The sequence below is a fragment of the Camellia sinensis genome, chromosome 12 (genome assembly GCF_055761805.1).
Source record: "Camellia sinensis isolate YWXY chromosome 12, ASM5576180v1, whole genome shotgun sequence".
NCBI classification, from domain to species: Eukaryota; Viridiplantae; Streptophyta; class Magnoliopsida; order Ericales; family Theaceae; genus Camellia; species Camellia sinensis.
In genome coordinates, this window is record NC_138972.1 from 9,980,878 (window position 1) to 9,993,885 (window position 13,008).

General features: G+C 41.1%; 1 protein-coding gene across 1 annotated transcript; it reads right to left on the minus strand.

The window, feature by feature from the left end:
* Positions 1-4,091: 4,091 nt before the first annotated feature.
* LOC145804087 (uncharacterized) lies at positions 4,092-7,605 on the minus strand. Its single transcript, XM_082897701.1, has one exon. The coding sequence runs from the start codon at positions 7,407-7,409 to the stop codon at positions 4,092-4,094; it is 3,318 nt and encodes a 1,105-aa protein (XP_082753827.1). The 5' UTR covers positions 7,410-7,605.
* Positions 7,606-13,008: the final 5,403 nt, after the last annotated feature.

Here is a 13,008-nt window from a genome sequence, read left to right on the forward strand (position 1 = left end):
ATATTATTTCACTGTTGGAGTGTTATGGGTGTGCATATTTGTGTGAGTGTGTGGGTTGTTGTGAGTCAACAGGAAAAACGCCATTTCAAATGGCGTTTTTTAAAAAAATAAAAAATAAAAATTATTATATGCACAGTAAAAGCGCTATTTTAAATAGTGTTTTCTTCAGAAATTTTTTTTATGTTAAAAGCGCGATTTGGAACAGCGTTTTCTTAATTAAAATCGCGATTTCAAATAGCGATTTCACTATTCATCAACTTTTGGCCTCCTAACAGTAAAAGCGCGAATAGTAATGGCGCTTTAGCTTAGTTTTGGAATTTCGTCAGAAGTTGACCTAATTTTGGAAATACAATACAAAAATGGCATATATTGGGAAATGGCCCCAAAATATGGACCAGTTTCATAACTTAGTGATTACTCCAGTGGGAATGTGTCACGACCCAAACCCGGCCCTATGGGTTTAGTACCGTAACCGGCCAGTAATCCGAGATTACCGAAGGCCTGCAGAACAGTAATACAGTAAAGCAGAGTACAGGGCCTGGCGGAAGCCAATACAGTAAATAAATAGTGTCCATTGAGCTGTGACAGTCTGTATGCAAAAAGGCTTTTCACACATTTATACATAAACAGTACAGAACAGTATACACAATATTCACATCCATTCAACTAGGGACTCAACCCTACAGAACAGTACAGAAAACATTCCGTCTGTACAAAACCGTACGGTCTATACAAAACAGTAAAACAGTACAGAAGGGGGAAAAACAGACAAAACACCCCCAAGCCATAGCATGGCAACTCGGAACCTCACAGTGAGGCACAAAGGCTGGCTTGACAAAACTGGAGTAACCCTGACGCCTCTAGCTGCGGTCTGGTGCCTGTACACCTACATATATATATGAGCAGTGAGCTAAAGCCCAGTGAATAACATAAAGCGTAAAGGGGTTTAGAATGAATGTCCTTACAGTAATGAAAACAGTTCATTTCAATCAGTAATTCAGTTGCTCAGTACAGTAAACAGTCATATGTGGTACATCCATTAGCATAACAGTAACAGTAGGTCTTAAAAGACCGAACAGTAATGATGGCCATCAGTCAGTAAACAGTAGTGGTTCCACAAGGAAACCGACAGAGATCTCTGTAACCGTAACAGTAACAGTAAACCGTAGGTACTAAGGATGCCACAGTACAGTTCAGAAATAAAGGACATACATTCATTCAGTAAATAATACCAGTTCAGTAAACAGTTCAGTTCAGTATTCAAAAGATAATCAGTTGAACATATCTTTACACAATTGTTACTCACAGAGTTCGGGCTACAGTATGCTAGAGCGTGTCTCTCCAGTCGCCAACCCTACACAGTTAACAGATTGAACACACTAAGCTACACAGTTGGGAAATCTCATAACTTAATCCCTAATTTGCCTTGGTGTGTTCTACAACGATATCCTCATCTAAATGTCTTAAACTAGGCCTAAGAATGCCTAGGATGGGATGAGGATGGAAAAATGTACATTTAAAAGCATTTTCAGGATTTTCAGAAAAACAGAGTCCCGCTCGAGCGCAGGTTTCCCCGCTCGAGCGTACAGGCAAACAAAGGTACACGCTCGAGCGTAAACTTTCCCGCTCGAGCGTACTGTAAAAGTACTGGATGGGTGAAATCCCCGCTCGACGCCCGCTCGAGCTTGAGACAAGACTCCGCTCGAGCGCCCAATCCTCCGCTCGAGCGGACTGCCAAACAGTGCAGAGAGATGCTGGTTGCTCGAATTCTACGCTCGAGCGGCACTTCCTCCGCTCGAGCGGAAGTGCGAAATCTGGAAAATCCAGATTCGAGCTCCAGGTTCAAAACCAAGCTCAAAAGCATCAAAACCAATCCTCTTGGGCCCATTTTCTGGAAAACATTTATAAACACATAGAATATCATGTTTCAAAGCTCAATTTGAGAAATCAAAGCCCAAGGGTGTTTAATTCAAACCCAATTTCAAATCATTTTCAAGAACAATCTTCAAACATGACATGCATGATCTTAAATCATTTTCAAAGCTTCAATGCTGTTTCAAAAGAGCTCAAACCTTCAAAAACAAGATGAACTCATGGACTTAGACATAGTTGTGAACATGCATGTAACATTTTGCCATGACTCAACTCCAAATTCAACCAAGAACACATGCATGCAAGAATTGAGCTTCATTTAACAACAATGAACCAAAACATGACTTAGTTCTACAATGAAGCATGAATCATGCAAGAACTAGCTCAAACACATCAATAAAGGTTGAGTTCTCTTACCTAGAGCCTCAATTACAAGTGTAGGACCACAAAGCAACAATCAACCTTCAATTCTCTTCAAATTCTAAGCAATATTGAAATGAGCTCAAGACTCTCACTTCCTCTCTCTCTAAATTCGGCTAGAACAAGAAGAAATGGCTGAGCAAATGTGTTTTGATTCAAGTATAAGGCTCAAGTGTGTGTATTTGAGATAGTGGCCCACTCAAGGGCATAACGGTAAATAAGTCCAACTCTTTAATTAGCTTATTTAATCTAATTTAATCATACCTAATCAGTTTTCAGGTAAATACACCACAAAATCACATAAATTATGTTGATCATTAAACATCAATCAATTTTGGATTCGGCCGCCGATAAGGCCTTCAATTTGCAGTTTAATCACTAAAATACGAACAGATCAAATAAACAATCAACAGATAGAATGCAGTTCAAACAGATGTATTCATTCAATTCAGTTTCAATTATCAGTCATTATCAGTTCCGTTTAGCAGTAATCGGTGATTATCGGTAATCAATCGGTCATTAATCAGTAAACAGTATGAGGGTTGTTACAGTCTCCCCTCCTTAAAAAGAGTTTAGTCCTCTAAACTCGAGTTACCTTCATTCTGGAAGAAAACAGGATTCAGTGGAAACAGTTCAGGATATCTTTTGGCCATGTCATCTTCCCTTTCCCAAGTGGCATACACGCCACCGTGGTTTTGCCAGTCAACTTTCACTAACGGGATCTCTTTGTTCCTCAGTTTCTTGATCCGTCGGTTTACAATCTGTATAGGCCGTTCCTCGTAAGTGTAGTCATCACTCAACACTACGTGGGTAGGCTCTATTACATGGAAGGGATCCCGAAGATAATCTCTTAACATAGAAATGTGGAAGACGTTATGCATGTGCTCCATTTCAGGAGGAAGCGCAACTTGATACGCCACCGGATTGATTTTCTCAATAATCTCATAAGGTCCGACGTATCTCGGTGCTAACTTGCCTTTGACTCCAAAACGAGTCTGGCCTTTCATTGGTGTCACTTTCACAAAAACGTGATCACCCACTTCATATTCTCTGTCTCGTCTTCTAACGTCAGCATAACTCTTTTGTCGGCTCTGTGCAGTTTTCAATCTCTGTTGTATCAGTTTCACTTTCTCAGTTGTCTCATAAACAATCTCGGGCCCAAGTAAAGGCCCATCTCCAACTTCTGCCCAGCAAATTGGAGATCTACATTTTCTGCCATACAATGCCTCGAAGGGCGCCATACCAATACTTATTGTAGGCGAATTCAACTAATGGCAGATGACTTTCCCAGTCTCCCTGAAAATCAAGGACACACATTCTCAGTAAATCCTCCAGAGTTTGGATGGTCCTTTCAGACTGTCCATCTGTCTGGGGATGATAGGCACTACTCAGCCTCAATTCAGTACCCAATGCAGTCTGTAGACTCTGCCAAAACCTCGATGTAAACTTCGAATCCCTGTCAGAAACAATAGACACAGGCACTCCATGCAGTCTCACAATTTCATCAATATAGATAACAGCCAATTTGTCCGCATTATAAATTGTCTTGACAGGTAAGAAGTGAGCAGATTTAGTCAGTCTATCAACAATAACCCAAATTGAATCCATACCTTTTCTGGAGCGAGGTAATCCAACGATAAAATCCATCGTGATATGCTCCCATTTCCACTCTGGTATGGGTAGGGGTTGCAATAGTCCGGCAGGTCGTTGATGTTCAGCTTTGACCTGTTGGCAATGAAGACATTTGGATACAAAATCAGCAATTTCTTTCTTCATTCCCGGCCACCAGAAATTCTGTTTCAGATCTTGGTACATTTTCGTATTCCCGGATGGATAGACAATTTCGAATTGTGGCCTTCTTGCAGAACTCTTCTTTTCAGTTCAGTATCATTCGGTACACACAGTCTTTCTTGAAATTTCAGTACATTATTCTCAAATTTGAATCCCGGTCTCGGTTTAGATTCTCTTTCTTCGATGATCTTCTTCAAGAAGTCATCCAGTTGCTGTTTCTCTTTAATCTCTTCAATCAGCGCCGGTTGAGCAGAAATAGCAGCTAAGGTTCCACCTTGTTCTCTCAAAACAATTTCTATTTCAGATTTTTCAAGGTCACAAAGCAACTCTTTCTGTCCTGTAAGCAAACAGGCTAAGTGTCCAATCGATTTCCGGCTCAATGCATCGGCAACGGTATTGGCTTTTCCCGGATGGTACAATATCTGTAGATCATAGTCTGTAATCAGTTCCAGCCATCTCCGTTGTCTCATATTCAGTTCTTTCTGTGTGAAGAAATACTTTAAACTCTTGTGGTCGGTGTATACTTCACATGTCACCCCGTACAGATAGTGACGCCAAATTTTCAGTGCAAACACCACTGCAGCAAGTTCCAGGTCATGGGTCGGGTAGTTCTTTTCATGCGGTCTCAGTTGACGGGAAGCATAGGCAATTACTCTCCCATTCTGCATTAAAACACATCCCAAACCCTTATGAGAAGCATCACTATATACAGTATAACCATCCGTACCTGATGGTAAGGTCAAAACTGGCGCAGTCACAAGTCGAGTTTTCAACTCCTGGAAAGCAGATTCTCTTTGATCAGTCCAATTAAATGATGTCCCCTTTTGAGTTAACTGAGTCAATGGTAGAGCAATTTTGGAGAAATCTTTGACAAATCTTCTGTAATATCCAGCCAGTCCCAAAAAGCTTCGGACTTCAGTCACATTTGTTGGTCTAGGCCAGTTCACTACGGCTTCAATTTTCTGCGGATCAACAGAAATCCCATCTTTGCTAACAACATGCCCCAAAAACATAACATGGTCAAGCCAAAATTCACATTTAGACAGTTTAGCATACAGTTTCTGTTCTCTTAAGGTTTGTAGGGCAAGTCTCAGGTGATGTTCATGTTCTTCTATACTCTTGGAGTAAATCAATATGTCATCAATAAATACAACAATAAAATTGTCAAGGTATGGTTTAAAGATTCTGTTCATGAGGTCCATAAATGCAGCTGGTGCATTCGTGACTCCAAAAGGCATAACTAAGAATTCGTAATGTCCATACCTTGTTCTAAAAGCAGTTTTATCAATGTCTTCCGGTTTAACCTTCAGTTGATGATACCCCGATCTGAGATCAATCTTAGAAAACACTTGTGCACCCCGTAACTGATCAAATAAATCATCAATGCGTGGCAATGGGTATTTGTTCTTTACAGTTACCTTATTCAGTTCACGGTAGTCGATGCACAGTCTCAGTGAGCCATCTTTCTTCTTGACAAACAAAACAGGAGCACCCCATGGTGAAGTGCTAGGTCTGATAAACTTTTTGTCTAACAGTTCTTGCAGTTGCACTTTCAGTTCTTTCAGTTCAGTTGGAGCCATTCGGTAGGGAGCTTTAGAAACTGGTTGTGTTCCGGGAATCACATCAACGGTAAATTCAATCTCCCTGTCAGTCAAATCTCCTGGAAGATTATCTGGAAAAACATCTGGAAATTCTCTGACTATAGGAATACAATTCACATCAGTTTTAATACTATCATCAGTAGGCACAGTCAGTACAGAACACAGATATCCTTTACACCCCTTTCTAATTAATTTAACAGCTTTCACTGACGAAATCAAATACGGAGGAGGTACTACTCCACTCCCATTAAACACAAATTCAGGTAGACCAGGTGGACGGAAAACAACTTGCTTGGTCACACAGTCAATAGTGGCATGATATTTTTGTAACCAATCCATCCCCAATATTACGTCAAAATGATCAATGTTCAATGGCAGTAAATCAATAAACAGATGCATATCCCCAACAATAATTTCACATGCGGGGTACATATAAGCACATGTCATGGATCCCCCTACGGGTGATGATACGGCTAGCAGATAGTTCATAGGTTCTAAGGGTCTATTCAGTTTCCGTGAGAAAGCATGCGATACATAAGAATGTGTAGACCCCGAATCAATCAATACATATGCATTTTGTGTACAAATAGAGAGAATACCTGACACAACGGTCTCGGTATTCTGCACATCTCCCGGTACTAGTGCGAACACTCGGCCTTGCCTCACAGGCTCTTTCCCGGTAGCTTTAGGATTCGGTTTTGGTAGAGCATTTGATGCTGCTGCGCTTGGTGCAGCTTTACCACTGGCTTGTGGAGCAGAGGGGCAGTCTTTAACCATGTGGCCCACCTTGCCACACCTGTAACAGGCTCCAGATAATTTGTGACAAACCCCTTTGTGCCTGTTGCCACATACAGAACAGGGCGGAATGAACCCACTCCCTTGGCTGGGGCTAGTTGTCGACCCCGTATTCTGTTTCTTGTTGGCTGGGTTGTGCTTGCCTTTCTTGAATTTGAAACCCTGCCTTTTACCATGCCATTCAGTTGTTGGTGTTTCAGATTGTTTCACCGCTGCAATGTTCGACTCGGCCATCAATGCCCGGTCGAGAACACCCACAAAAGTCGGTAATTTCAAAACATTTATCCGGTCAAGTATTGCCACATTAAGGCCACCTTCAAATTTCCTGGCCTTCTTATATTCAGTATCCACCATATGCGGTGCATATCGGGCAAGTTCGGTAAATTTCGTCTCATATTCTGCAACGGACATTGTGCCCTGCTTCAGCTGTTCGAATTCAGTCACTTTCCTATCCCTGACACACTGAGGGAAATACTTTTCAAAGAAGGACTCCTTGAACTGAGCCCAAGTCATAACAGTATTTGCGTCGCGGATCAACATCCACCACCTTCTAGCCTCTTCTTGTAGGGTGAAGGTAGCTAACAATACTTTATTCGCTTCTGAGCACGGAAACACTTCAAATAGTTTTTCTGTTTCAAGCACCCAAGCTTCAGCCTTTAATGGTTCGAGGCCTCCCTGAAAGGATGGCGGTTTCATCTTGCTGAATTTATGGGTGAGAGCAATAATATCCCCATCATTCACATTCACATTAGGCTCCGGCTGTACCGGAGGAGGAGGAGGTGGGGGCTGTTGGTTCTGTTGTTGTTCCAGTCTAGCAGTTATCAGTTCTATCATTCTTTCCATTCTTTCCATTCTTGCCTCAGTAGATGAGGACTCAGGTTCATTTGCATTGTCCATTTCACTATAAGCAGTTATAACAGTTTTAAACATAAGCAGTCATTTGTTTAACAGTTTACCACATTAGCACGTATTCAGTCATAACATAATCACACACTTATCATGCTCATGCGATGCCCTAATCACTTTTCTAGGACACCCTATAGCTCATTTGGACACGTGTGTGCGGTATAACTCGTGGTTAAGTATCGCTCTGATACCACTCTGTCACGACCCAAACCCGGCCCTATGGGTTTAGTACCGTAACCGGCCAGTAATCCGAGATTACCGAAGGCCTGCAGAACAGTAATACAGTAAAGCAGAGTACAGGGCCTGGCGGAAGCCAATACAGTAAATAAATAGTGTCCATTGAGCTGTGACAGTCTGTATGCAAAAAGGCTTTTCACACATTTATACATAAACAGTACAGAACAGTATACACAATATTCACATCCATTCAACTAGGGACTCAACCCTACAGAACAGTACAGAAAACATTCCGTCTGTACAAAACCGTACGGTCTATACAAAACAGTAAAACAGTACAGAAGGGGGAAAAACAGACAAAACACCCCCAAGCCATAGCATGGCAACTCGGAACCTCACAGTGAGGCACAAAGGCTGGCTTGACAAAACTGGAGTAACCCTGACGCCTCTAGCTGCGGTCTGGTGCCTGTACACCTACATATATATATGAGCAGTGAGCTAAAGCCCAGTGAATAACATAAAGCGTAAAGGGGTTTAGAATGAATGTCCTTACAGTAATGAAAACAGTTCATTTCAATCAGTAATTCAGTTGCTCAGTACAGTAAACAGTCATATGTGGTACATCCATTAGCATAACAGTAACAGTAGGTCTTAAAAGACCGAACAGTAATGATGGCCATCAGTCAGTAAACAGTAGTGGTTCCACAAGGAAACCGACAGAGATCTCTGTAACCGTAACAGTAACAGTAAACCGTAGGTACTAAGGATGCCACAGTACAGTTCAGAAATAAAGGACATACATTCATTCAGTAAATAATACCAGTTCAGTAAACAGTTCAGTTCAGTATTCAAAAGATAATCAGTTGAACATATCTTTACACAATTGTTACTCACAGAGTTCGGGCTACAGTATGCTAGAGCGTGTCTCTCCAGTCGCCAACCCTACACAGTTAACAGATTGAACACACTAAGCTACACAGTTGGGAAATCTCATAACTTAATCCCTAATTTGCCTTGGTGTGTTCTACAACGATATCCTCATCTAAATGTCTTAAACTAGGCCTAAGAATGCCTAGGATGGGATGAGGATGGAAAAATGTACATTTAAAAGCATTTTCAGGATTTTCAGAAAAACAGAGTCCCGCTCGAGCGCAGGTTTCCCCGCTCGAGCGTACAGGCAAACAAAGGTACACGCTCGAGCGTAAACTTTCCCGCTCGAGCGTACTGTAAAAGTACTGGATGGGTGAAATCCCCGCTCGACGCCCGCTCGAGCTTGAGACAAGACTCCGCTCGAGCGCCCAATCCTCCGCTCGAGCGGACTGCCAAACAGTGCAGAGAGATGCTGGTTGCTCGAATTCTACGCTCGAGCGGCACTTCCTCCGCTCGAGCGGAAGTGCGAAATCTGGAAAATCCAGATTCGAGCTCCAGGTTCAAAACCAAGCTCAAAAGCATCAAAACCAATCCTCTTGGGCCCATTTTCTGGAAAACATTTATAAACACATAGAATATCATGTTTCAAAGCTCAATTTGAGAAATCAAAGCCCAAGGGTGTTTAATTCAAACCTAATTTCAAATCATTTTCAAGAACAATCTTCAAACATGACATGCATGATCTTAAATCATTTTCAAAGCTTCAATGCTGTTTCAAAAGAGCTCAAACCTTCAAAAACAAGATGAACTCATGGACTTAGACATAGTTGTGAACATGCATGTAACATTTTGCCATGACTCAACTCCAAATTCAACCAAGAACACATGCATGCAAGAATTGAGCTTCATTTAACAACAATGAACCAAAACATGACTTAGTTCTACAATGAAGCATGAATCATGCAAGAACTAGCTCAAACACATCAATAAAGGTTGAGTTCTCTTACCTAGAGCCTCAATTACAAGTGTAGGACCACAAAGCAACAATCAACCTTCAATTCTCTTCAAATTCTAAGCAATATTGAAATGAGCTCAAGACTCTCACTTCCTCTCTCTCTAAATTCGGCTAGAACAAGAAGAAATGGCTGAGCAAATGTGTTTTGATTCAAGTATAAGGCTCAAGTGTGTGTATTTGAGATAGTGGCCCACTCAAGGGCATAACGGTAAATAAGTCCAACTCTTTAATTAGCTTATTTAATCTAATTTAATCATACCTAATCAGTTTTCAGGTAAATACACCACAAAATCACATAAATTATGTTGATCATTAAACATCAATCAATTTTGGATTCGGCCGCCGATAAGGCCTTCAATTTGCAGTTTAATCACTAAAATACGAACAGATCAAATAAACAATCAACAGATAGAATGCAGTTCAAACAGATGTATTCATTCAATTCAGTTTCAATTATCAGTCATTATCAGTTCCGTTTAGCAGTAATCGGTGATTATCGGTAATCAATCGGTCATTAATCAGTAAACAGTATGAGGGTTGTTACAGAATGGATGAGTTCCGCCAGAAATATCACATTCCCAATGATGTCACGTTGGCATTGGTGGTGGTGGATGCGAATCGATCGTGTACGAGCACCACAATGCTCTTCTCAATTGCCTCCATCGTAAAGGGTGGTGTTAGGTTTCCGTTGAACCCCTTATTGCGTCGATTTCTTTCCTTATTTTGAACTTACACCAATGCAAATATTAGTGACATTTAGAGTGGTAAATGGCATCTTGGTCTTGAATGGCCTCTTAGACTTAGACTTAGGCATTTGGGATATTCTTTATTGTTATTCGTTGTCGCATAACAAAGGCGATAGAACTTATTATGTCAACATTCGGTCGTTGGACCTCTAACTCATCACTAAACTTCTTGATAATGACAAACATGGCTCTTATAGTCAGGGGGAATTGCAAGTTTGCAGCCGAGGAGGTGGACTGATCAAAGTGGGTCCTGCGATAGAACAGCCACCCAAGTCATTCTTCATTTAGTTTCCTTTTGTCCATTTGCTTGTTGCCTACGATTTTTTTTTTTTTTTTTTTAAATGTTGTTGCTCTTACTCGTAGGTTCGAAGAAGCTTTGAAAGAGGCTAGAGAAAGAGCATTCGAGGGACATCATAGTAGCTTTATTATGTGAGTTCTTACAAATATCTCATCTAATGGAAACTCAAAATAAGAGACTTTTTGAGGGACTCACCTGAAATAGATACCGAAGAGCAAGTTTGTCACGACCCCAAACCGCCCCTACTAGTTTGGTGCTGTGATGGCCAGTAATCTGGGATTACCGAAGGCCAACCTCCAAAATCCACACACAAACAGAGTATTAATATATATAGGGCTTACAAGTGCAGAAGCAATAATTTAAAAAAATACAAGCGGTCCATAAGAGCAGTGCGTAAGTTACATGGAATGACATACAACTTTACATAATATTACAACTTGAATGCAAATACAATAAAGTACAAAATACATTTTACATCTTGATCAAAAGGCTTCTCCAGCCGACATGTGTACATTACAAGCATTATAAGCCGAGAAGCATAATTTTCAAGACTGCCAACGTAAATACAAGTTAAGCCGACATAATAAAAACCCAAAACAAGCTTGCGAGTCACACCTAGGCGTCACCGCCTTCCTGCTTATCACCTACATATATATAGAGAGGGTGAGCTTGGATACTCAGTGAATGGTATAAGAAATAAAGGGGTTTGCATGACTGGTATTCAAGATCTTTATCAAACAATACATAACATAATTAGTGCGAGTCAAAGGATGAACCAAGTCGATCTAGCAAATCTGTCAAGTTCCAAGGATGCTTACTAACATCATTAATATACAAGTGATGGCATCTCGGCAAACAAAACCCACGCGGTAAACCGTCAGTGGCAAACAAGGCAAGACAAGGCAAGACAAGGGAGATATCTCAATTCAATGGTGCCGTTGCATTATAGTCCCCTGACACTAAGGACTTGTGCTACTAATGCTTAGAGTCCCCTAGCACATACAGACTTCCAAACTTTGTGCTACAAGTGCTTATAGTCCCTTAGCACGTACGGACTTCCAAACTTTGTGCTACAAGTGCTTATAGTCCCTTAGCACGTACGGACTTCCAAGAATGTCATCAAAACAATATAAATATATTTTCCAATTAGGAATAACCATTCATGCTTTACAATTACTTTTCAAAATGAAGCAAACAAGACTTTTATCAAAGCATTATAACATAGCTTTATTAAAAATACCACTCACTTAGTTCTTCAAACGTCGGGGTCAAGGCAAGTCCAAACCCTACAAACACATGGCAAAGTCTGTTGAATGCACTTCAAACAAGTTTCACATGCATGCAGATGATCTCGGCATTCCTCAAGACTAAGTCGAATCAAAACAAATACAGTTCTTTATCTCGGGGAAACATGCTGGGCAACTACCAGGTCTAGGCCGAGGTTCCACATCCCCTGGCCGAGGTGTGGCCTCGATGGCCACATTCAAAGGAATGAAGTCGGGAAAAATCTGGGTTTCCCTTTCTTGAAGAACATGATGAATATGAAGAACATGAACATGAGAAAGATGAATGGAAAGATCGTGATTTGCTATTACAAAATCTGAGATTTCATGCTATGAGTTCAAAAACATGGACCTGGGCACCCATATTCAAGGATCTTGTGAGAACAAACACAAAAACATGAATCTTAATGTAAACTTTCAGATCAAACAAGACTTTTCCTTCAAAAACACATGAACACTATTTTCTCTTTCTAAAACCAATTTTAAATTGATGCATGACATGCAGAACGGGTTCGATCATGCAATGCAGCTAGATGATCAATAAGAACGAAAAGGGTAAATCAAGAATCTAACCTCAATACGCGAATCTAACGGTTTGATCTCTAGGAATCAAGCTCGAAGACCCACTTTCTCACTCTAAACTTCTTCTTCTTCTTCTAGAGTTTCTCTCTCCTCACAAACAAAGACATACAACAAAATGATACATTTCTAAGTCTGCTGACTGACTTAACCCTCTACAGGGGCACGTGGCAGCGGCTGGTTGGTGCTGCCCAAAAAGGTGGCTGAGTGACAAGACAAAACTATGACAAAGTGTGTTCAACAAGCAAGACGGCATGGGTACTCAGGCGAGTAAGGATCTCGGCTAAGAACAAGACATTGGAAAGTAGGGAATAATGACCTTGGCTAGGAAGGACAACACTTGACTAAGCTGTGCCACACCATGGCCTAGATGTGCCACACCTTGGTCTAGGTCATACCTCTTCGGGACAAGATCACTTAGGTGCAAAGGTAACATTTCGGCCTAGATGATTCACACCTCGGCCTTGGTGGTGAACACCTCGGCCTAGATAATGACATCTCGGCCAATATGTCAGGGCGAAGGTGGAGGTCAAACAAAGTGGTTCCAAGGTAATCCTAGACGGAAGATGACCTCGGCTAAACTCACACCAAGCAAAGTACAAAACATGCTGAAACACTTAAACGAACAAGGACAAGACTTGAAACGCAAGCTTAC

Excerpts from the sequence above, each read along its gene's own strand:
- LOC145804087 (XM_082897701.1), bottom strand. The coding sequence starts at position 7,409 with ATGTTTAAAACTGTTATAACTGCTTATAGTGAAATGGACAATGCAAAT.